Below are 27,042 nucleotides of genomic sequence, written 5' to 3' on the forward strand. Positions count from 1 at the left end.
CTTAGAGATAAAGGAAAAGTGCTGAGGGCTACTCATCCTGATCTACTTCTCCTTCTCCTCAAAGTCACCCTGCTCTTCTCTCCTCTGGCCATAACTTGGAATTACTGGGATTGTGGGCTGATAACCTCCCTCCTCCCCAAACACACACACACACACACCCCTTACATCTTCCCCATGGCCCACCATCAACACAGCCAGACACAAATTGTCTTGGTTATGGTTCAGGAGATCCACCACCCCATAAAAAGTTGCTGTTAACATCAGTAGAAAATAACATAAATATGAATACATACTGGAAATTATGGAAATCCACACCTCCTGGGATAAAAAGACGAGGGAGGAAATTGAGGAAAACTGAATTTATGATGCTGTAGATGATTTCATGGAGAGCTTCTGCCATTGTGTATTGCATCACAACAATATTTTACAGTGTGTGTATGCGTGTGTGTGCGCGCACTATGTTCAATATTTATGCTGATTACATGCACAGATACATAAACTACTGGCACAGTCCTGCAGTTGAGATAGATTGAGAGGAAGGGAGAGCAATTAAAACATCAGTTGGATTAATTATCCTGCAAAGTTTGAGTGTAAAAAAACGTGCAAACTACAAATGATATGTGACCATCATGTCAGCACAATTTCATATGCTGGTTGTGTTTTATCATTGGACAAAAAAGAAAAAAAAAACACAAAACCCCCCACAAAAAACCCTTTTGTTACCCATTTTCATTGTATGACGTGTGCTGCATTCAGGTGCTGTTAGAAATGCTCTGTACTGATAATATAGAGTCTTAAATTCTCAGATTCAGATGTAACTTTGTATTATCAGAAAATTAATTTAATTTAATTAATTAAAGGTGAAAGGAAAATTTGCAACAACTCTGATTTTGAGATGTGATACTGCATTCCGTTACAGAAGTGATAAAATGCAAATGGATATGATGTCACTCCCGATGTAAATACATTCTAGTTTTCTCCATCACCACAGGTCAGAAAATAGGCTTGACGCTTCCAAGATTTTGAATTATAGAGTGCTACAAAAATATTTGATCCACCAAAGAGACCTCATGGAAGACGACAAATTGCACAGAAGTTAAACAAGTGTTTTAATTTATTGCTCATTCTGTAGCACTCTAGGTGTAGCCAGTTGTTGTTGTTTGCAATAACTACTGGGTTAGCTAATATTAACAGCAGCCGTTGATAAACAACACATAACATGGTATTTTGTGCACAGAAATACCACACCAATATGTCCACAGACAGCAACAGGATAGAAATAGGATAGGATAGAAAACAGCTTGGGACTCCGGCGAGGGCAGACCCATCTCCTCCTCTCTCCCTTATCTCTGCTCCAACTTTCAAAGTCCCTACTTCACCAGACTGTGAATTCTTCAAACTATATTGGATTAACCAGGAATTGGAATTGATCAGCTGGTCTCTGAATGCTATTGACACCATTTTTTCTACAAGAAGATCAGGGCCGGGGGACCCTGCGTGCCCAGATGGAACCTACACTGCGGGCTATGTTCTCGACGCCTGGGAGACGTGGCGAGTTGCATGCTTTACACCATTCTTTGTGGAGGGCGTAGAGGATTTATTTATATTTGGTTTCATGGTAGGAGGGCTGGTACTTTTTGGCTTATGTGCTGCCCTTACCTACCGGAAAATTGGCAAGACGGCTGCCACCAGAACCACGACCCCTCACCTGTCCATCATGATTAATGAGTTGGGCAAGGTGATGCATTCACAGACTGCGCTAACCCTTGAACTTAGACGCAAGTTGGATGACATCTCGGAGCAGATGCGCACCTTGCAGAAGAAGATTTCAGAGACCGGGGAATATTCTTAATTTGGGATCTGGTTTGTTCATGTGAAACTGTAAAAGTGTTTTTCACTGCTCAACTACAAACACAGCAGGCCTATCAGCCTCTGAAGGACAAAATGCCTGATGCTTTCCTCCAGAATAATGTCTATGGCCTTGGTGAACATTCGGCTGTCCTTATCTTATCTTAACTCTCACACGGACTGGCTCACACATGGACACCCCCTCCCTCCTGCTCCTTACCACACACCCCATCCCGGCCCCCGTTCACGCCACTCCCCCCAAGTTGATGGTGGCGCAACTCACGTTTGCCTTCACCCACTTTGCCTCAATTCAGATGATGGACTGCTTCAAGTTTAGAGCACATAAACAATGTCAAATGTATATGTGTTGTCTTTAATTTTGATGTGTGGCATTATTACGGTAAACAAGTAATAATTGTGGATTAATTGCTGTATTCTGAGGTAATTGAGTGTAAACATGATTTCATTGTGCATTTGTAATGACAATGACAATAAATCTCTCATTCATTCATTCATTCATTCAGTATACTATGTGTACAACTGATTATACTGAACAGCCCCCCCCCCCCCCCCCCCCGATATATTAAATAACAGTTAAAAATACTGCTTGCAGTACTGTTGAAGCTGGAAGCAGCCGTCTTGGATTGTGAACTTATGCTATGTTCAATTACATGTTAAAGTTGTTAATTCCAAGTATTTCTGATGTCCAGTCAAATACATTCCAGTGCATCTGCTCAGGAAAAGGACATCGAGCTTCTGTCCTTATTTCTGTTCTCCGTGGGATGGGGAATGTCATGAGTTTACAACCCACTGCTATACTGACAGCAACATCAAGATGCACAACTGAAGCCAGGACCCATTAGATATGTTTATTGAGTAAACCTGCCATCAAAAATGACATACAAGCAAAAAGTAATGAAAAGACTATTCTGTCTACCGCTCACTCTGTGCGCCTCCACAATGCTGCAACGTCGGACCGAGGAACTCACGGGTCCTGCCCAACTTTCCAACTTGGAGTTCCGACTCGGACTCTCGTTCATGCACTTTAGTTCTGCTCGATCTATCAGACACATTGCAAGTTAATATTCAGGTTATATTCATTCATGATCCGAACACTGCTTCGTGAGTTGGAAGACAAACTGATACGATACGATATACTTTATTATCCTAAAAAGGGAAATTCATCTTGGACTCATATACTGCACAAAATGCACGATAAAAACATTTAAGAAAAACACAACAAAAACAATAAAATCCAAGAAACAATAAAACCCCATCCAATATAAACACCCAATTTAACTGAACAAACTCACCAATTTAAAAACAATAATTAATTAATTTCTTTATTTTTGACAAATTTTGCAACCACAGACTGCTAAATAAATTTCATTTGAATAAATTTGATAATAAATTAGAATAATAAGCCAAGATTGATGAACAACGTGTTGTGTCAATTCCAAATCTACTAATTTCTGCTTTTTTATTGAGTGTTTCATGTTCAAGTACATTGCATCTTACAATTCCAACACTGAAATGTTCTTTTAAATAGAATAAGGTAGGCACAGCGTATAACAGAGGTGGGAGTAAGTTACCATCAAGTGACTCTCAAGTCATGAATCAGCAAGTCCCAAGTCAAGTCTCAAGTCATAATAACCACAACGTGTTTGACAGCAGCTAATGAAATAAATTATGGCATTATAGTAAAACTAGGAGGGAGTCAGAGAGTGCATACCTTCACCCGTGGAGTAATAATGGGCAATCCCATTATTCAGTTAAATAATGCTCTCTCACACACACACACACACACACACACACACACACACACACACACACACACACACACACACACACACACACACACACACACACACACACACACACACACACACACACACACACACACACACACACACACACACAGTATTGTGTTCTGAAGGTTATCGAATTGTGTTGTTTTCCGAGTGAGTCATGAAGGCAGCATGAGACTCACGCCGTGACGTCGACTGGAGCTTTGAAGGAGGCGGAGCTTCAACAGACACTGAACCAGGAAACCGGAGCTGCTAAACTGAGCCGCTGCCTCGGTTTGACGCCTAAACGGGGGACTTATTATTTGGAGTTTAACGTTATAGTGTAGGATTTCTGTTTGGTCTGTGAACTGTTATAACACAGCAAAATGGCCTTATTCAAGAAGAAGCAGACTGTCGAAGGTGAGTTTGGACTGTACTAGCTAAGTAGTGTTAGTCGGTTGTGTTGACTGGCGTTGTGTTTTAACTTGTCTGACCAGTTCTGAGTTTGACTCATCAGTCACACAGCTGATTATAAATCTAAAAACAGCTGTACAAGGCGCCGTCGCACTCACTGTAGCATGTAGTACTTTTCTTTTAGTTATGATATATATATATATATGTGTGTGTGTGTGTTAAACATTGTTCATTTTGATGAGACTGAACAGAACGTAGTCACAAGCAGAAATGTCATGTGACTTTCAAGCAGGCTCTATACGCTGTTTCCCCCCAACAATATTGAAATATTGATACCAATCTGTTTAGTTTTGTCCTGTATAAAGTAAAATAAAATAAATTAAAATACATGTGAATAGTATTGTCAAAGAAAACTATGTATAAAATTTGTCAATTTCTAAAATAGTTTATTTTAACTTTATTTATTATTATATATGTTTTATTTTAAGTTGTGTATTTTCTTGTTTCAGTTACTAGTTTTCATGTTACTGATTGGTGCTGCATGCAACAATCATTAATTGGCTAATAAGTTAACAACTATTTTGATTATTGGTTAATCATTTGGAGTAATTAAAAACATGTTCTTTTATTTCAAGATGAACTTTTCCTGGTTTTATTTTACAAGCTGCTTCACTCCTGTCTGGCAGTAAATTGAATGTCTTCTTGGTGTGGACTAAAGACATTTGGGCTCTGGATAACAATGGATGACAGTCAGTCGTTTATGGAATTAATAGTTTATTACAGCCTTATTGATTTTTGCCATGTTTTTTAGTCTTTGATTTGTTGATGTAAATTTGGTGGCCTGAATAACTTTGAGAAGTGCTTATCCTGAAATTTCTATGCAGTTATTATTGTGGTCCACATCAGTATATCAGTATATCATGCCAGTTTATTAATATTTATATATGTACTTAAGTAAAATGTTACCATTGTTCTCATTGTTATGTGACTAAAAATACTGAAATTTTGAAGTTCTGCAAGTTGTAAAATAATCTTGTCCTTTTGTTTTATATGGAAATTAAATTTTTAGGTTGTTAGACTGAAATATGCTATTTTTTTTATGTGTGTGCATTAAGAAATGTTTGGACATTTGAGATGAGTTCCCCCGCCCCTGTTGTCCTGCTGATGAAGAAAGCTTATACATACATTATCCCAAACCTAAAACTAGGCTTAATTCCTTTTTGTTCTGTCTAATCATTGATGTAAAACTGAGGCAAGTAGAAGCGTTCCAATTGTAGAACCTAAAATTAATGTTTATCAGACTAGTTGATAGTTTTCTGTGAACTGGCTAATAATGAATATGCAGGTCTTCCTTGGCTCGTGTTCTCACTTTTTGTTGGCTCTTACTTCTGTTATTGTAAATGTGCTTCCCTGCCCTCAGAATTCACCAGAGTCTGATGCCAAATGTTATTACCGTTCATATGAGATATAGGCAATTTAAAAATAACGCATGACCAACAGCTGTGCTTTGTCAAATCTGGTTGTTAATTTTAGTGATTAATGTACAATGATGCCAACAGTCTAAAAAGATTTTCAGTGTAAAGACTCCAGGCTAAATATTCAACCTTACAAGGTCAAATTGGAAAATTAGTCACTCTGTCAAGTTAATTACAAATCAATGATTTCTTTTCACTTGCTGATTATACTGAGTCAGAGGGCTGGATTTTAAGACTGAGGGCAAATTAAACTTCACTTCTCTTTAATTCAAATACAGTGAAAGTTTCATAAAATGTGAAATCTGCACATTTTGTGGGTTTAAAATCTGATTGGATGGTTCAGCCAATTTTTAAAATATAAATGTCACCACCTCCTTCCTCCTCCCAGCGCTGTCAGTTCAGCTTCACCCATACTGTACTTACTGTGCCGCATTGCCTCCACTCCAAAGAAAATCCATTGTCAGGTCTCAGCTGTGACATTGAACTGCCACCGTTGTGTCTGGCTTCTTAATTTTCCACGTCTTTCACTCTTTGTACAGTGTGTCCAGTGTTGCCCAGGGTTTGGTTGGTTGGCGTGGTCTCTGGGTATTTGGTGAATGGAGGGACATCGTGCACATTTGTAGCACGTTATCCCTCCCACTTTAAGACGTTGTTGGTGCGTCATATTATACGTATACGTACATCGGTCTTACAAGTGGCCCAACGCTCCGACATGTTCATGAGTGTTGAACTTTAGAGAAAGGGGGTGTGTTTTTAACTGTTACATTTTTTCCCCCTCAGAAGTGATCTTTGCTTTTTTTAACTGATTTTACTGTGAATCATAACTTCCACATAAGATTATTTGCCTCAGAACTTGGTATCAGTTTATAATTTAATATGTTTTACAAATTTTTACCTACATGTCAAAATTTTCTTAACGGTACATGATACATCACAATGAAAATGTTTTAGGCACATTTAATGTGCTTAGGACTTTTAATATTAAAAAGGAACTAAAGATAAAATATTTATGAATAAAGGTGAATGTGTGAGCACTTTTAACCTTTAAAATTGTACCATACATTTTCATTGATAAAATATTTCTTTTAAGATTAATTTAAAAAGTTGGATCTGATTTAAATCATTTTTACACTCATTTTATTGCATTGCAATCGGCAGCTGTCTGTGTTGTGATAATGTGCAGTATGTCTACAAATAAATCGAGTTTATGCATTTTTAATTTTAAAGATGGCATTTGTGTCTTTAAAAATGAAATAATTTTTATATTTAAAAACTTGATTTTTGATGGAATAGAAATCTTTGGACATCAATTTTGTATTTTGTTCACCCATAGTAAGTCATTATAGGCCGTGAAGCAAATCAGACCAGTGCTTATCTTCGGTTTCCATGACGTGAAACAGATGAGCATGCTTGAGTCACCCCCCCCCCCCCATATTAATTGTATAGTCTCATTTAGAAGTGTGAATTAAATAAAAATGAAAAAAGTTGATTTAAATCAAGAGAAGTCTATTTAAATCGGGGAAAAAAACATGACTTTTTAGAAAAAGTCGATTTTTTTTTTTTTTATATCAGCCCTGAGTATGGTGGAGTGTAATAAGGATGTAATAACAAAATAGCAATTTGTTTTTCAAAAAAATACAACAATTTTCTGAGGTATAAAACAAAACATCCCAAGTCTGAGGACCACCTTCACCTCTGACTCAGGTGATCCTTCCACCATCCCCAACTCACTGGATCCACTCACATTGCTCCCCAGACTTGGGATGTTTTGTTACCCTAGAAAATTATTGTATTTTTTTTTTTTATGCACCGACAGGAAATGACCTGTGACACCGTCACTTGACCCGAAAAGGCATACGGCCAACAAAGATGGCCGAAGGAAAATAGTTCCACAGAACATGGATCTTCTACAACAGAAACAGGGGTACTGGATCCATTAGAAATCTAGTCGATCCACACAACACTGAGGTATAAATGTCTGCCAGCATTTGAGTATAAAAATGCAAAGTGTCTAGGTCTATATTATCACTTCATTTTTAATCAGATGCTTTGTAGCCTTCATAGTGCACATGGACCATGACCCACAACATACTGCAGAAACACCACAAGACCTTTTGTGGAATGTTGTGCAACAGCCAAGTCAGTTACCTGATCTGAATTCAAATTAGCAGCATTTCACTTGCTGAATCCAAAATACCACAGGAACAATTCAGTTGCATTGAAACTGAAGTCAGAACATCATGGGTGGGTGGGTGGGGTTTGAATCTGTGACATCAGTCAGTGGCTTCATGAATTCATGCAACAAAAAAATTTGGGACCAAAAATTTCAAGTAACTGTAATAAATGATTTTTCATTCATTCATTGTTTAAAGGTCACAGTGTGGAGCCTATCCCAGCAGCCATTGGGTGAGAGGTGGGGTAGACCTTTGACAAGCCACCAGTTTTTCATAGAGCCACATGTAGATTGACAAACACATTCACACTCACTCGCGGTCAACTTAAAGTTCCCCGTTCACCTAAACTGCATGTCTTTGGAAGTGGAAGGAAGCAGGAGCACCCGGATGGAACAGACGCAAACACTGGCAGAACATGCAAACTCATCACAGAAAGGACCAGGTGGGAAGCGATCCCTGGACCTTGTTGCTGTGAGGTAACAGTGAAGTAGTGCCACCCCAATTTATGATTCTGTGTGTGATAATTAATTGTGGTCTCTTAAAAGTTAAGTGCTGCATTCTACATCGCTCGACTGATTTGAGGGTAAATGCTTTGAGCTTCAGCTCTAACATACTGTATTAAACCGTTAAACTAACACCGACATACACACTCTGTCATCACTGTCCAATGATGTATAGCCTGATTGTCCAGAGCAAAGCAACCTTTAACAGTGCATTAAAGAATGTCTTAAAATATGGACCATCACTGGTGTGTGTGTATGTGCACACACATGTAAGCAAAACATTCAGCATCTAAATAGATTGAGTAATCAAAAGAAAAAGTAATCTTGAGAGCTGTATTTATGCTGGGATCATGAGAAATGAGGAGACGAAGCCAACATTCTTTAGCTTAGATCTTCTTATTAGGCAATTTTGATGAATTATACAATTAACACTTAGCTTTGCAGTGTGTTGCCTGCTCTGAATGTCTCATATTGTAACTTGTTGGAAGTATGACACACTCTCTGTCTCTCCAAAGATGCAATGAGAACACAGTCGAGGGAGTTGCGTGTCACTCAGAGAGGCATCGCCAGGAACAGATCAGAGCTGGAGAAGCAAGAGAAACAATTGGTAAGACACAGACACAGACTTTGGGCTCCACAATATTCCAGTGTAAGGACATTTCTGTAGCTTTCTCCATATTGCATCAGTGCATTTTAACCCCCAACCAAAATATGCACACATGCATCTGGAACAGAACCTTTGTGATTGCTTCAGGCCAGAGAAGCCACATGTTCACTCAGACATGTATCTGCACCATAAGACTGCATACACACAAGTACACGTCGTCTCTCGCTGAAAGATGAAAGACATTTTCTCCTTTTTATGTCCTCTTCTAAATTTTGTATTAAGTCACTGTAATACTTGCCATAATTGCTTCCCAGGAGATCTTCAAAAAAGAAAAAAAAAATCTACATGCTTTCCACTAATTACTTCTAACACTTTCTTGCATGTGAAAAAGACTACTTCATTTATGAAATTGAAGTATGCTACATTTGGGGAGGTGATGGTCTAGTGGTTAAGGTGTTGGGCTTGAGACCAGAAGATCCTGGGTTCAAATCCCCGCTTGACTGGAAAATCACTAAGGGCCCTTGGGCAAGGTCTTTAATCCCCTATTGCTCACGGTTTGTAGTGAGTGCCTTGTTGGGGGGGTGAATGTGCATAATTGTAAAGCGCTTTGAGCATCTGATGCAGATGGAAAAGCGCTATATAAATGCAGTCCATTTACCATTTGCATTTGATGCCCCCCTGTGTATGCTGATTTTGTGTGTGTGTATAATATATATATATATATATATATATATATATATATATATATATATATAAATTCGTTCATTAAACAGTTCATCCCGCACTTCCCTTTCCTCAGTCAAGTCCTCCAACTCCTCCTTGGATACTCGTCGTGTTCCTAAATCAGCTGGGAGTTTCAGGTTTGAGAAAGTTTAAAAATGAATGAAAACCTACTCTTCAAGCCTTCAATATTTAGACACAGTAATTACTGCCTGCTATTATAATTAAACACAAGGGGTTAAAAATATATAATCCTTTCTCTGTATTTGTCATGAATTCTTGTGCCGAATCCTAGATGAGCTCAATGCATCTTAACGCGTAAGCACACTCTGACAGAAACATTTTTTTCTCTCTCTTTTTTTTTTAATGCATTTCAGACCACACCAAAACATAAATTTAAACCTATAAATATAGATTTTCATAATCTAAATATTATTTTACTAATTTGTTATTTAACTATTTGGGGAGAAAATATTTTGTTAACATAAGTTAATTGTTATCACCATTACGGCAAAAATAAGCATTAAATTGCACTTAAAATATTGACGACTAACACTCTGAACAACTGCTTTGCACACATGCTTTGAACTCTGGTCACAGTAAAATGGTTACTCTAAAATGTCAAGTTGAACTTGATTTTGTAATTATGATATGTACATCCCATTTTCAGCACATCAGAGTCTTAATCCTGTTACGTGAATCATAAAAAAAAATAACAGTGAAACAAACTGAGACAACAATACAAACTTTGGATTTAGGCTCCCTTAAGTCTAATTTCTGTAAAGTTCATGTGATATTTGAATGGAAACCTCTATCGATGTCAAGTTGTAACTATTTTACCTGTTCACCTGCGTGTACAAAGACGGACGGCGTTTATCTGGAAAATCCTCTGCTGTCCTGTTGTGTCCTTATTTATCAGCCTTCTCTTCTCCTTTCTTGACAGGGCAGTAAACACTGTAATAACACATCAGTGGCAGTCCCACCACTCTCATCTGTTCCTTTTCCCAGTTGATGCAGTCATAGATTTTCATGTGCCAAGGAATTTCTCATTATTATCACTGTTTTTTCCCTTCCAAAGCTCCACTTTCTCTCTCTCTCTCTCTCTCAAGCATTAATAATAGAGTATTTCCTGAAGATGATGCTTTTAGCACTCACTAAGGAAATAAACAAGAAAAGCTCAGGCTGTTGTAGCATAGCCATTCTGAGGCCTGCCTTGCTGGATGCTAGCGCGCCATTCAAGTCTCTAGAGGATTTCTCATACACCTGTGCCCACACACTGGTTCCCTGTGGGCAGTAGTGTAGGTTCTGTTTGCCAAAGCTAAAAGCACTGCCTTTACTGTTTGTATTTGTCAACACTTTGGTCTCTTGGGAGCTTGATGAATAATCAATACGTTGTGTGCATGCATTTTTCTTTATTTACCTGTCCAGTGAAAACCTTAACTCATTCCCTTTTTCAGTCCTTCATATTGAGTGGGAAGAGAACTGCCATGATGGAAAAGGTTAGGAAGAGTTATTGATGTGGGATTTTGGACTGTAGACATAAAGGCTGTGCAGCACAATCAGTAATACATAACATGAAAGAAAAAAAAAAATCTCCAGAAAGTTCAAATGCCATTAACTAAAATTTGCACTCAGTCAAGTCTGAGATCATGGACTGGCACTGTGTGTCACTGCATTCACAACATCACTGAAGTGCCCGGGTTCCTGGATGACAACCACGTAGGCAGACAACCAGTGAATCATCACTTCTCAAAAGTAACATCCATCTGCTGCAGCCCTGTGAAAAGTGGGCCTTGCCTCGGGCCTTCTCCAGCCACTGAGGTCTTCACCGCATACACGCAGCATTATACACACAGAAACAAAACATGCCAGCTGATGTACCCTCAAAATGCAAGTAATACTCCTCATCTTTCCTTAAATAACTGCCCATTTGATACATTCATTCTAGTGCTACCCAAGGATCTTTTGAAGATACCTGGTCTCAAATGCATCCAGTCTGCACCATCAAAGCTTTTGACCAATTTGTTCCAAGAACGTATGGAGACAGTGACCCTTTAATATTCTCATGAAGTTTGGTGAAAATCTGTCCAGCTTTTATTTTACACACACTCACAGGAGCGATTACATTACACTGCTCATGTAGTGGTAACAGTGTAACAAATAAAACATCATATGAAAAAAGGGTAAAAACAACACAGAACTAAGTTGATCCTCAAATAGTACATTGTTTTAGAAAGCATACAGAATAGTCACAAAAGAGAAAAGTCAATTTCAGATTTGTGTAAGAAAAACTGTATGAATCAGAGAAGTCACCAAGTAATTGGACATCATGTTTTCGCATGTGTACTATATGTGCCAACAGCCATGTGGAAAGAAGAGGAACTTCTTTTGACATGGTTGTGTGAGTCAGACCTTTTCTAAACAGATACAGATACTTTACATTTGGGTATGTGCAGAACGGCATTCCGTACTGATCCGATACCAATGGGTTTTGCCTGATTTGAGTAAAATTTTGTATCTTTCACCATGCAAAGCCAACAGGGCTGATGATTCCAAAATCTTCATGAGGCCTTTGCTTCACAATCTGAGCAGCTGAATTTTTTTTAACTTACTGTATCCTTTGTTCCAGCTGCAGGACAGCGATTGGTAAAACTGTCTTCACAAATGCCACCATTGGTGTACATACTACAGTGTGTGTGTGTGTGTGTGTGTGTGTGTGTGTGTGTGTGTGTGTGTGTGTGTGTGTGTGTGTGTGTGTGTGTGTGTGTGTGTGTGTGTGTGTGTGTGTGTGTGTGTGTGTGTGTGTGTGTGTGTCATGCTGAAGACCCAGCCATGACCCATCTTAAATGCTCTTACTGAGGGGAAAGGAGGAGGTTTGTCAAAATCTAGCGATACATGACCCCATCCACCCTCCCTTCAATACTGTGCAGTCATGCTGTCTCCTTTGCAGTGGTGGGCATATAGCAGATAATTATTGAAGCTAATGTTTTTGCTGTCGTATTAGCTTTTCAGATAAGTTTTAAAACCTTTTTAAGTCAGGTGACTGTCACAGTCTCACCAACTATAGGCCTATATCTTTGCTTTCACAGTTTTCCAAAGTTCTGGAAAAAATATTTGTAGATAAATTTGATTATTTTATTGAAAAACATGGCCTGTTACATGACAGTCAGTTTAGAAGTAATCGATCAACAGCATTAGCACTAATGAAAATAACAGAGGACCTTGCTACAGAATTGAATAACAAAAAAACATACAATTGGAGTTTTTATCGATTTAAAAAAGGCTTTTGATACTCTTGATCATCAAATTTTATTAGCCAAGTTACAGGCGTATGGAATTAGAGGGGTCGTGTTAAAATGGATGACAAGTTATTTAGAAAACCGACAGCAGTATGTTGAATATGCAGGACAGGTATCAAACTGTAGGAAGATTCAGTGTGGAATTCCGCAAGGTTCTGTCTTGGGACCAAAATGTTTTATTTTGTATATAAATGATTTATGTGATGTGTCAAAAATATTAAGGTTTGTACTTTTTGCAGATGATACAAATTTTTTTTGTTCTGGAAAGAATTTAGATGAATTATTTAATATAGTTGAGCAAGAAATGGCCCTACTTGGTTTAATGTGAATAAACTTTCATTGAATTTAAGTAAAACTAAGTATATGTTATTTACGAATCAAAGACAAAGAGATACTGTTGAATTTATTTTTCATGGGATTAAAATTGAAACAGTGTCAGAATTTAGATTTTTGGGGGTTATTATAGATGAGAAGCTAAAAAGGAAGCAACACATTGCCTATATAAAAAAGAAAGTCAGTAAAAATTTTGCTATTTTGAGTAAAGTAAAATTTTAATGCAATGAGAATTTTGTATTGCTCCTTAATTCTCCCATATTTTATGTATTGCTTGGAAGTCTGGGGTAATTCCTATAATTCTAATTTAATGCCTTTATTTATTTTACAAAAAAAGGTGATACGAGTTCTGCATAGAGCTCCTCCAAAAGCGCACACTTCTGGACTTTTTTTGAAGTCAGGGCTGTTAAAACTTCAAGACCTTATTTCTTTACAGACATTGATAATCGTGTTTAAAGCTTGACATAATTTGTTACCACAAATTTTTAAAAATATTTTTATTATGAATGATGAAAATAGTAGACGAAATCTTGATTTTAAATTACCCTTTTCGAGAACAACACTTAAACAAATGAGTGTCTCATATGCTGGAGTTAAGTTATGGAACTCTTTGGGAAATGAATTAAAATTATGTTCAAATATTATTCAATTTAAATATAAATTTAAAAAAGAAATGTTGAAGTCTTATTTGTAAAAACAATGTAAAAAAAAAAATCATACTGTATGTGGCCATCTATGTTAATTGTTTATTGTATTTTTTTGTGTGAGAATAGGGTAGGGACTAAATAAGACTTAGTCTTCATCCTACTCCTGTTCTTACTGTGAATGTATTGTGTTTGTACTGTACATTCTCATGTAAAAGAACAAATAAATTGAAAACCATCATCGGACCAATTATCTTCCGATAAATGTAGTTCCAATAACTTTCAGTCCGATAACACTTTTTTTTTTTTTTTTTTTTTTTTGCTGGTAAAGTGAGCAAAGCTTAACGGTCAAAAATGTTTGTAAACCCCAAAATCAAACATTTTAGTCTGTCTGTTGTGTGTTTGTAGCAGGCTGTCTGCCTGCCGCTTGCTGATGATGTCATCATTAAGCTCAAAACGTGATTGGCCGGTCGGCGCAGGGAGCATCGTGGGTAGTGGCGTTCAGGTTCACTTTGGACATTACAGTGAGTCGTCCACTCGATGCAAAGACAAACACAGTCTAATTTTAACCTTATTTTATTTCTTTGTGGCTGTAATTTAATCGCCACGACTCAGTGGGGGAGAGGAGCTCTCATGACGCAGCTGTGTGTACAGAGGGAGGGACATTTCTTCACGTTTAGACATTGTTTTGGATTTTAAAAAAAGAACACTATGTGGATTATGTATTCAGATGAATCCCACTGAAACTAACAGGTAAGAATTTATATTTACTACGTGTATTTTACTCTGCCAATCAGTGCATTAATGGATGTATTTCGGTTGTTTTTGGGTTCAAAGCATGCGAAAAAAGTGGCAGCCTTTAGCTTGTAAATGATGGTGTACCTAATACCGAGATAAACTGTGACTTCTAATACTGTGTTTTACTGCTTTTGAAAGATTACAGTGTTGGGGCTATATTTTTTTGTTTGTTAATTTTTCTTTGCGTTTGTGTTCCTTGAATTTACCCAGCAGTGCCTGTGGCGCTTAAAGTGAAACTGGTTTATCAGAAGCCAACAATGATCTGATGTGGTCACCTCCAAATCAATACTATCGGTTACTAATACTGCTAATACTAATTATCGGTTATCTGTAATAAAGCAGTTTATTGGTTTATCGCCATAAAAGGTAACTTTTCCGTTATGTGATTAGTGGTTATCAAAGCTAACTTTTTGGTTAGCTGTGCCCACCACTGCTCCTTTGTGGAAAAGCACCCCAAAAATGATGTTTCCACCCCCATACTTCATGGTTGGACGGTGTCCTTGGGGTTGTTCTCATCCTTCAAACCCGTTGAGTGGAGTTGATACCAAAAAGCTCTATTTTGGTAGCGTGTTACTAATGTAATCTTTGTGACTGTGGTCCCAGCTGTCTTCAGGTCATTGATCAGGTCCTCTCATGTAGTTCTTGGCTTTCTCAGAATCATCCTCCACGAAGCAAGATCTTGCATGGAGCCCCAGACCAAGGAAGATTGACAGTCATCTTGTGTTTCTTCCATTTTCTAATAATTGCACCAACGGTTGATCAAATATTTATTTCATGCAATAAAATGCAAGTTAATTATTTAAAAATTATACAATGTGATTTTCTGAATTTTGGATTTTGTCCGTTTCATACATATAGTGGATTCCGATTATAACGGGTAAAATTTGCTGGTCCACCTGAATCCATTATATATAAGTTTTACTGTATGTATGGGTGATTCTTAGACTACGGGCACTTATGTCCTTTGATCATATTGTATGAAAAACAGAAAAAAGGGGAAATTTCACACTTTTATAGTTATCTTTACAATGAAAGTGTGTTAAGAAATTTGTTCTAGTAGTCTGTGATGACTTTTTCACCTTTTTTCAGCATCATTATATGCAAATATTGCCGTTTTGTGCTTGTTCCACACCCAGACTTTTGATCTTCAATGATAAAAATGAATGGTAAAGAAACGTTTTTTCTAATGTTTTAAAATATCTCTGAATAAAATATCAGTAAAATAATCAAAACATAATTGGGGTATTCAATGTCATACAACTGTTGTGATTTTTTTTTTTAAACAAAATGTAGTTGTCCCACACTATTGCTGTAATTTCCACCACAACACTGTAATGTCCCTAAACAGTTTGTATGAAAGACTGTTTGGGTAGTTTCTATGGAGATAAATAGTGACATCAGAGCACATGTATATAGCGCCAAATCACAACAAACAGTTGCCCCAAGGCGCTTTATATTGTAAGGCAATGGTGTGGTGGAAATTACATTTACAAGGCCAATAGTGCCCGTAGTTAAAGAATCACTCGTATGTATAAAACTGTTCTTGTGATTAATGTATTTTATGTCACACATTTAAGTCCAGTGTTTTGCTCTGGGCTTTCTGCTCACTTAGCGACACAGTGAAGTTGCAGCTGTAGCTTATAACATGCAGACAGATGATGTGTGAAGGCATAAGATAAATGCCTGCCAGGTAATGGTTGGGGAGAAGACGAGAAGCATCCCTCTGAGATGGAATGACATTCTTCTAAACTGCTTCAGACGTGTATCACAAAATGATGTCTGCATGTGATTGCTCGATAAGTTTACAACTCACAAGGCTCCTGTATTCCTCTCTGACTCTCTCGTCAGTCTTGATGGGCTGTTTTACACAAAGTTGCCATCTTAGGAAAATGTGGAAAATTGCCAGAGCTCACTCACACTCAGGTTCTCAAAACATTACTTTGAATGGTAATTAGTCAAGATGTTCTACTGCAGCTAGTCTGCAATGTCATGTTTTTGTTATGTCAGCCCTGAACTATGTTAGTCTTTTTTTTTTTTTTTTGTCTGCTAATTCTTATAATTTTTGAGGAAGGGTCCCTATTTCTTTGATCTGGATTTGCGGTGTTCTGTTTCCCAGGAATTAGAGATCAAGAAAATGGCAAAGAGCGGTAACAGAGAAGCATGCAAGATGCTCGCAAAGCAGCTCGTCCAATTAAGGAAGCAGAAGAATCATACGTATGCCGTCAGCTCCAAGGTCACGTCCATGTCTTCACAGACGAAGCTTATGAACTCACAGATGAAGATGGCTGGTGCCATGTCCACGACAGCCAAGGTGAAGTCTTGGACCCTGTCCTTCAGCTCATGTGCTCTGTCATGGTTTTCTTTCTATTTTTGAAGTGCATTAAATTTACACTGTATAATGGCAAACATGATGTCAAGAAAGCATGTATAAATAACTGACAAATTGTAGGGATTTACTTTTTGGGAAAGGTACTAATCCACTTGTGCCACCATAGTGCCCAGTAAGAAAAACTCAGCATCTAATGCAGTTTAGTAGAACATTATGGATGAATTCATGATGCCTGTATCCAGTGTTGAAAACATTCTGTTCATGCATTTGTCTAAAGTACCAAATAACATTTACACACATGCTAAAGGTGTTTTAAGTACTCGTATATTGTACAAAAGGTATTTCTGCTGTAGAACAGATTCACCTCATTTATTGATCAGCTATTGCTTTTAGGATCACTGTCTCTACAAAGCAATCTATTTCTAAATCGTTTTGTTTTTACAGCAGATGCTTTAGACATGGATACAGTTTATTCATTTTTTTGGTTTATTCATACAGTTAATTAATTAATTTTCAAAGCAAGTTATTAAAACCAAAAGCTAAAATTCTTTGGCTTCATAGGTGTGCACACTGATGTCATGTCCACAACAGCCAAGGTGAAGTCCTTCAGCTCCCAATTTAGTTTTTTTTTTAATGCTTTTATTTGTATTAAGTGGTTTAACTGTTTCTTTATAGTTCTGTGCAGCTCTCATTCCTTCCGTAGTTTTGTGCTTTGAAAAGTTGTCGTCTTGCACATGATTCACAAGCACTGAACATCCTTTTTGTTTTGATAGGACTATTATAAATCTCTTTGCTCTTGCATCAGTGTTAAAACACTTTTTCAGTTTACAGTTTGTTGTGTAAGAGTTTTCAGAAAAACAAAAACAGGAATTCTACAATGTTCTTTGAAAAATGTTTCCAGACAATGCAAAAGGTGAACCAAAAAATGGACCCAGAGAAGGTGATGAAGACCATGAAGGAGTTTCAGAAGGAGAACATGAAGATGGGCATGACTGAAGACATGAGTAAGAGCATTTAGTGCACTTATTTAGTGTTGCTTGCCTCACAAGTCATACACGCTTTGTGACTGTTGTCTCCAATATTTTATGCATACTTGTGCACTTTGCACTGCCTGAGTGTTAGACGACAGGATTGCTATAAACGAATGTTCCCGAAGCTCACGGATTCAACATTGGGTTTGGTTTTTGTCGACTTTGTATGTTGGTATAGTAGTCGTACCTGTGCTGGGTTCCTCTGAACCCTCAGGTTCTTCACATAGATTAAAGATTTATGGTTTGCGGCAGTTGGTTCTTTATCTTGAGTGGGGGTCAAAAGTGTAGCAAAGTTTGAGTTAATGTGATTTACAGTTGAACAGTTAACGTGACTGGACAGATGCAGGGCTGCAAAACCTCCATTTGCGGACGGATTTCTGCCAAAATACATTTCCATGTTGAGTTTATTTCATCATATAAAACCGCTTGGTTCTCCTAAGACAATGGAATAATGGCACTGCACTGCTGAGCAGCGTTATCTCATGATATTTTAGCATGAGACTTTGTGGGAATCTGACTGCGTGCAAACCCATTTTTTGCAGTGAAATATCACATAAACAACTTCAGCTCTGTATTTTATCCTGTATACATCGAGACGACACAAACTGCAAGCGTTACACGAAGCCCGGTGATCAGAGGACGATCTCTGCATTTTTTTTATTTATTTTTTTCGTCTTGGCGGTGACTACAGCATGCAGGGTGCTGTGATCACGGCCCGTCCAAGGAGGAGGCACGGCAGTACAGAGCTGCCCACGGAGGCTGAGACCAGTGCACAGCCGACTCGATTGACGTTGTCTGCCGCAGGGTTGACCAGATCGGAGGGTAATAACAATGCTGCAGACCTTGTGACAGGGAACAGGGAAGCTTTTAAATTTGTGAGGTGCCGAGACACACTTTCATTCTTTGAGATTTTGGTGCTGGATCGCAGCGTGCATTATTTCCATTCTTCTATGTTTTAAAGGTCATGTCGCACCAAAATCATAACATTTCCGAGTGTTTCCACAGAGTTTACGTAACTTTGAGGAAAACATCCCAGCTCGCTCTTGAATGTAGCTGCTAACATTAAGAACGAAGTCACAGATTAATTGCAAAGTTCGCATAAGTATGTCTTGTTATGATGACTCCTTTTTAAGTGATAACTATTCATTTTGATGCAGTCATGGTAAAAGCAGCAGCTGCTTTCCACTGTGAGAAAACCTATTCCGCATGCACGTCCATCATGAACGCAGCCTATTAAAAACAGTCTGCTAGACGTTCATCTTTGGGCACGCTTATAAGTGTTGTAATCAATATAACTGTGAAAAATCTAAGACATCTATGTGATCAGACAGCCTAAAAAACAGTGAAGAAGTACACTGTGATAACAGCAGTGTCAACACACGTTAGGATCCAAAATCAGACACTGAAAAAATTAAGAGTTTGGAGGTGAAGTGGTGTTACCTCCACAGCACATCACAGAGACTCGATTCGCCTGTTTCATGCTTTGCTGTGAATAAAAATTTACTTTGCATGGTGAAAAAAAACATGGACTTGATTAACGTTAAAATTATTATTTTGTCATCATTATTATTTTGAAGTTACATTATTGTTTTTGTTTTTTGCAAGTTACACTTAGGAAAATAAGTATTTGAACACCCTGTGGTTTTGCAGGTTCTCCCACTTAGAAATCATGGAGGGGTCTAAAATTTTCATCTTAGGTGCATGTCCACTGTGAGAGACATAATCTAAAAAAAATCCGGAAATCATAATGTATGGTTTTGTTTTTTTTTATATATATAATTGTATGTTACTGCTGTAAATAAGTATTTGATCCCCTACCAACCAGCAAGAATTCTGGCTCACACAGACCTGTTAATTTTTCTTTAAGAAGCCCTCTTATTATGCACTCTTTACCTGTATTAATTGCACCTGTTTGAACTTGTTACCTGTATAAAAGACACCTGTTCACACACTCAATCACTCCAACCTATCCACCATAGCCAAGACCAAAGAGCTGTCTAAGGACACCATGGACAAAACTGTAGACCTGCACAAGGCTGGGATGGACTACAGGACAACAGGCAAGCAGCTTGGTAGAAGACAACAACTGAGATGATTATTTATTAGAAAATGGAAGAAACACAAGATAACTGTCAATCTCCCTCGGTCTGGGATTCCATGCAAGATCTCCCTTTGTGGGGTAAGGATGATTCTGAGAAAGCTCAGAACTACACAGGAGGACCTGGTCAATGATCTGAAGAGAGCTGGGACGACAGTCACAAAGATTACATTAGTAACACATGATGCTGTCATGGTTTAAAATCCTGCAGGACAGCAAAGTACCCCTGCTCAAGCCAGCACATGTCCAGGCCTGTTTGAAGTTCACCAGTGACCATCTGGATGATCCAGAGGAGGCATAGGAGAAGGTCATGTGGTCAGATGAGACCAGAATAGAGCTTTTTGGAATCAACTCCAAACCATCCCAACCGTGAAGCATGGGGGTGGAAACATCATACTCTGGGGGTGCTCTTCTGCAAAGGGGACAAGACGACTGCACCGTATTGAAGGGAGGATGGATGGGGTCATGTATTGTGAGATTTTGGCAAACAACCTCCTTTCCTCAGTAAGAGCGTTGAAGATGGGCCATGGCTGGGTTTCCAGCATGAAAATGACCCCAAACACACAGCCAGGGCAACTAAGGAGGGGCTCTGCAAGAAGCATTTCAAGGTCCTGGAGTGGCCTGGCCAGTCTCCAGACCTGAACTCAAAAGAAAATCTTTGGAGGGAGCTGAAACTCCAAACCTGAAAGATTTGGAGAAGATCTGTATGGAGGAGTGGACCAAAATCCCTGCTGCAGTGTGTGAAAACCTGGTGAAAAACTACAGGATACGTTTGTCCTCTGTAATTGCAAACAAAGGCTACTGTACGAAATATTAACATTGATTTTCACAGGTGTTCAAATACTTATTTGCAGCAGTAACATACAAATAAATGATTAAAAAAATCGTACATTGTGATTTCCGGAATTTTTTTTAAGATTATGTCTCACAGTGGACATGCACCTAAGATGAAAATTTCAGACCCCTCATGATTTCTAAGTGGGCGAACTTGCAAAATCACAGGGTGTTCAAACACTTATTTTTCTCACTGTATATGATTTAACTATTGCATCAGCTTTAAATGACTTACAAGTGGCAAAAGACCTTTCATTGATAATAGTTATGTCTTTGTGTATTATTTACGAAAAGCAGAAAGGGTGCAATTATTGATTTGTTTTATAAGACAGACGTAGGATTTGATAAATGCAGAATTAAAGTCAGTTAATGCAGACGGTCAGTCTATTTGTGGAAACTTTTTACAGACATATTCAAGTAGTAAATAAATTGTAATGAAATTAAGACTTGAGCCCCACTGTGTTTTTAAACCAACCTCGTACCTTTAGCACAGGCCGTCCATTCACAGAAAATGTTGCTTGCAGCCATGTAGCTGTAGACTTCAAAAACAACCTCTTCAAATACTTACCACACCTTACTTTTCTGAAGTGAAGTTTTTTAATTTCAAAATTCTCTCGTCTCCACCTCTGTGTGCTCTCCAGTCTGTGGTCAGCAGGTGCCACATCTTTTCATGATTGGAGTTCAACTAGTGCAGTGATATTTAATTAATATGCTTAAAATTTATTTATGATCTGAATATCATTAAGAAAATATTTTTGTTATGCTTCCAACCGCCTGCCTAATTTTGGATCAGTGCTAAATGACCATCTAGATTCAGGTTAACAAACGTGATGCTTTTTCTAGCAGAAATTAAATAAGGCAAAACTCTTCTTACTTTTCTCAGTGTGACATCAGTAATCTTTAGCTTGGGCTCTATATTGTGTGTTTGTCTCAAAATTCAATCAAACAAATGGTGTGACTCATTTTTTTTGGTACAAACACAAACATGGGTATTTAAAATTCAGAAATCAGCCTTTTTAAATGATCAAATAATATCAGTAACCCTTGAGCTTTCAAATCAACCATATAAATCACTGTTTCTGAGCATGTCTGTCTCCTTCTTGTGCCTCTTCCTAGTCAGTGACACTTTAGATGAAATCTTTGAGGAGTCTGGGGATGAAGAAGAATCTCAGGACATTGTCAACCAGGTTCTGGACGAGATCGGCATTGAGATCTCAGGAAAGGTAAAACAAGCAGTGTGACCTCGCTTAGTTTTGGCAGTGAACTTAATTTTGTATTCTTACCAAACAGTTGATGCCCACAGGGACCAGTATTATTGGTATCCAGGAGAAATTAGGAATCTTCTGTTTAAAATCCTGTTATAAAATTTGAAACATTTTACACGTGCTTTGTCTTAAAAGAAAACAAAAAGCAGATAAAGGTTCACAGGCTTTTCCTTGGCTATTAAATGTGTTCCAGCTGCCACACGATGGGGCTCGCCCTCAGCTCCTACATTCATCTACTTTATGTTCAACAGCGAGGCTGCCCATCTGCTGTGAGTTTGGCTCCCCCTGTGGGGCTCTATGGGTTATTACCCCTCACTACTCAGTGCTCAAACTCACAAATTCTCTCATAAATAAGCACACAGCTGCAGTCAACAGACTGTTTGTTTCATAAAAAAAACATCCAGAGTTGGCTAATTTTTGTTCAGGTAGAGAGGAGTGTTGTACCACGTGCTCGCCTGGAAAGCAGAGTCATTACAGTGTGCTCCACCAGCCCTAAAGCCAAATGTAAATTACAACTCATAAACATTTGGGTACATCGGGAGGCAATGATATTAGGCAAATAAAGAGCCGTATTGTTTTATAGTCACCAGAATAATCCTGCCATTTCCAGTGTTTCTGCAGCTGGAAAATACTAGTAATGATTAGTAATCCCACTTTTAAGGGAGATAGTCATAATAATATTATGCCGTAAGGAACGGAGCACCAGACTGCCATAAAATCACAAAGCTGCCGCTGTACAAGTATTTAACTGCAAACTGGAGAACAATAGCAGCCTTTCTTTAAAATTGAATTTTTGTTGTTTTTTTGTTTTTTTATCCTGTGAAGGAAAATTATTGTAAAAAATGTTGTTTCCCATTACCTAACATTTGATGCCCACTGAGGCCAAGATTATGTTTGACATCAGCTGCACGAGTGCAGATCTTCAGATGACAAGCTTTGTTTTGTTTGACGTTAGAGTGCGTTTCATTAAGAGATTTTTTTTTTTATGTCTGTTGTGCCAGATGGCGAAAGCTCCTACTGCAGGAAAGCGTCTCCCCGGCGAGGCCTCTTCTTCCAAACAGGCCGGGCTCACTGATGAGGACATTGAGAGACAGCTCCGAGCACTGGGAGTGGACTAATTTGTAAAGCTACAGCTATGAGAGTGCACGTGTATACACACGTGCAGACATGTATATGAAGACGTGCTCACACACCCAGATCACAAGAACGTAACATCAGATGTATTTATGCAGAAAAACATGTTTTAAACTGACCTCAGCATGGCCCGAGTACGATGCTGCTCTGCCCACACCGGCCTTCACCACCTCTTTCTCTGTAAGGACGAACATTATATAGGTCAGCCTCATGGAGTTTTTTTTTTTCTTTTCTACTCCCAGCAGCACTCAAAACCAACCCACAAACAAAAAAGTAATAAGTAGTTAGTAGTAATGGTTAATGCGACTTCAGGCCAATGAATCAAAATCGGTTCCTGTGGTAATCTTAAATTTGAGTCAAATGATCCAATTTACTGCCATGTTCTTACCATTTTAATTGGCTCATGTTCCTGAACTGTTGCAATGTGATGCTCATGCTGGGCCGCTGACAATTGGCTGTTTAGAGCACATTGTTACTAGACATTTTTGCGCAACTGATCAACTAATTTGTTTTAACTACTCATGTATGTTACCATAGCAACTGGAGACGACATGAATTTGTTTGTGTATTATAAAGTGAAATGTAGGTGATTATGGACGCCTTCAGGCTTTGGTACGCTTTCCCGTAACATGAGAATGATGCATAGATGACAACTCAAGACGGATTGATCTGTTGGCCAAAATTATAGGATGTGTAATTAGTACAATTAGATCACTTCCATGGGCGAGGGGGGTGGGGATGGTGTTTGAATTTAAATTGGGACTAACAGGGTTTTGATGGTGTCATTCTACTCAGTAATGTTTGTTTCTTTGGTTGTGTATCTTCTATTTAATGTTGGGTTTTGCAGTGATTGTGGGATGACGCCGGTCCTACAGTCTCTCTGGTCTTTCAGCTGCTGTGCAGTTACTCATTTTCTTCAGCTGCCTTGCTCGTTCACTCGCACACACTACGGTAATGACCTAAAGGAAGTTTTTGCCAATGTGACATTGTGATCAGGTGATGCTGTCACAGATTCTTCTCTGCTCAGAGCCAGATCAGGCAGCTTTTAGGCTGCACAAGGATGACTGAGAAATCTGCTCATAGAATTTGATTTAATTGTATAGTCTCTGCATGATGACAGGAGCTTTTAGCCGCATTGTAGTTAGTCCTACCGAAGTTCTTTACAGTCTGTAATATTATATCTGTGGCTGAACAAGCAGCTATGATGTTATTATAGGACACCTGATAGCTACCAGTAAGTATGTTATAGTCTTTATCGTGGCCTCCCCAGGAAGCGTAAATCAATCAGTCAGTGAGTACATACCCAACAGCTGTCTTTTGTCTGGGGAAGGGAATCGAGCATCTCCCCAGCACTTTGATATGAATAACTACGACATGGGACATTGAGTTACTGCTGAAATGTTACCATTAATCACATGGTGGCCAATCGAGGCTGATCATGAGGGTTAATCGACTATAAGCATACTAACAACAACATGTCTAAACGCTGATTAATCTTTGTCTTGATTAAAATAAATTTTTCTCCTGAATCTCAACAGATTCATGTTCAGTCAAGCATGTAAAAACAGACTTTTCCTAAATCACCCTTTCATCTGGCTTTTAACAGTGTCCTGTGAGCAGAAATGTTTATGCAACTTGAAACACATTTTGATACTGGCTGAGTGCAGTTAAATTGCTGGGAAATTTCAATACTTTATGAAAGATTTGTGTACACTCCTGTACATTTTCAGTGTAAAGTGAATCTTTTAGGTTTGATGGCTTTTTATAAGGAATAAATTTTCTTCAGGTGCCACTGGGCCTGCCTGCATCATTTATTTTATTTTTTTCTTTAAGTACAAATGGACTCAGATTAGCATACTTAATATTTTATTAAAGCTTTTAAACAGACTGATTGTGTGCATTTTTGGACACCCTCAAATACATTAATCAGTTTTTGTTTGAGGAAATGAACAGCAAAAATGCTGGGAGTGCATCGTAGAGAATAATTAAATGTCATTCACCTTTTCAGTAAGCGAGCATGCAGCCACTTGTCATAAAAACAGGTATGATAGATTATACCCAAAAATACACAGTAACCCTCCTGAAAAAAGCATTGTATCCTCAGAAATGATGTATTTGTGAGGGCAGCCTTAGCATTTCTCCTCGATGGCAGCAAGTGAGGCACAATGACCTCAAAAGAAGCTGAATGTGAGGTGGCATGACATTTCTCCTCAGATCACCATGTGTGTGCATTTTTCAGACCAAGGATTACTTAACTAATAATAATAATAAATCTCTCATCCCACCTAACTCCCCAAATTTTCAAAAGCATCAGGTCTGCTTCCCACTCAAACAGTGTATTATAATAGTATATTACAATCTATTAGACTTTGGAGTCAAACAGTTTAAGAAACACATTTAAGTCACAGTGAGGAAAATAAGTATTTGAACACCCTGAGATTTTGCAAATTCTCCCACTTAGAAATCATGGAGGGGTCTGAAATTTTCATCTTAGATGCATGTCCACTGAGAGACATAATCTAAAAAAAAAACAAAAACCCAGAAATCACAAAGTATGATTTTTTTTATAATTTATTTGTATGTTACTGCTACAAATAAGTATTTCAACACCTGTGAAAATCAATGTTAATATTTGGCACAACATGGTAAGTGGAGTTGATTCCTAAAAGCTCTATTCTGGTCTCATCTGACCACATGACCTTCTCCCATGCCTCCTCTGAATCAACCAGATGGTCACTGGTGAACTTCAAATGGGCCTGGACATGTGCTGGCTTGAGCAGGGGGACCTTGCTGCCCTGCAGGATTTTGCACGACAGCATCATGTGTTACTAATGTAATCTTTGTGACTGTGGTCCCAGCTCTCTTCAGGTCATTGACCAGGTCCTCATCCTTACCCCACAAAGTGAGATCTTGCATGGAATCCCAGACTGAGGGAGACTGACAGTCGTCTTTCTTCCACTTTCTAATAAATAATCATAACAGTTGTCTTCTACCAAGCTGCTTGCCTGTTGTCCTGTAGTCCATCCCAGCCTTGTGCAGGTCTACAGTTTTGTCCCTGGTGTCCTTAGACAGCTCTTTGGTCTTGGCTGTGGTGGACAGGTTGGAGTGTGATTGAGTGTGTGAACAGGTGTCTTTTATACAGGTAACAAGTTCAAACAGGTGCAATTAATACAGGTAAAGAGTGCAGAATAAGAGGGCTTCTTAAAGAAAAATTAACAGGTCTGTGTGAGCCAGAATTCTTTCTGGTTGGTAGGTGTTCAAATACTTATTTGCAGCAGTAACATACAAATAAATTATTTAAAAAAATCATACATTGTGATTTCCGGATTTTTTTTAGATTATGTCTCTCACAGTGGACATGCACCTAAGATGAAAATTTCAGACCCTTCCATGATTTCTAAGTGGGAGAACTTGCAAAAGTTCCCCCCAACATCAGATTTTCAGTATGGTATATTTCTTAATTTCATTTTAAAATTCTGTTGAATGATTAATTGGCATAATTTGTGCCTAACTGGGAAGTCTTTCATTGTATTGATACGCTTAATTGAAGAACCAATGGTTTGTGTTCAACAGCACGAAATCCTAAAATTAGGGTTAAGCCATCTGGAGCAAAATTTTTTGGATAGACATAAGCTGGGTTCCTCTTTTGGTCTCATCTGGAAAAGAGTGATGGTTTTATGAGCAACTGTACTAATTATTATACAAAAATATAAAAGAATCATGGTACATACATACTTTACATCATTGAG

General features: G+C 38.2%; 1 protein-coding gene across 2 annotated transcripts in view; it reads left to right on the top strand.

Annotated features, from left to right (window-relative positions):
• Nucleotides 1-3,892: 3,892 nt before the first annotated feature.
• The window catches only part of chmp2ba (charged multivesicular body protein 2Ba), a 32,909-nt gene continuing 9,759 nt past the window's right edge, over nt 3,893-27,042 (top strand). Inside the window, exons 1-6 of one of the 2 annotated variants that reach the window (XM_034187247.1) lie at nt 3,893-4,055; nt 8,717-8,808; nt 16,719-16,913; nt 17,833-17,935; nt 22,011-22,117; nt 23,161-23,312. In XM_034187247.1, the coding sequence (XP_034043138.1) occupies nt 4,022-4,055; nt 8,717-8,808; nt 16,719-16,913; nt 17,833-17,935; nt 22,011-22,117; nt 23,161-23,277 (648 nt within the window). In that variant the 5' untranslated portion in view covers nt 3,893-4,021 and the 3' untranslated portion in view covers nt 23,278-23,312. Of the gene's footprint in view, nt 4,056-8,716; nt 8,809-16,718; nt 16,914-17,832; nt 17,936-22,010; nt 22,118-23,160; nt 25,089-27,042 lie in introns of those variants that run through there. The other variant, XM_034187246.1, reaches the window with a different exon arrangement.

The sequence above is a fragment of the Thalassophryne amazonica genome, chromosome 14 (assembly GCF_902500255.1).
Source record: "Thalassophryne amazonica chromosome 14, fThaAma1.1, whole genome shotgun sequence".
NCBI classification, from domain to species: Eukaryota; Metazoa; Chordata; class Actinopteri; order Batrachoidiformes; family Batrachoididae; genus Thalassophryne; species Thalassophryne amazonica.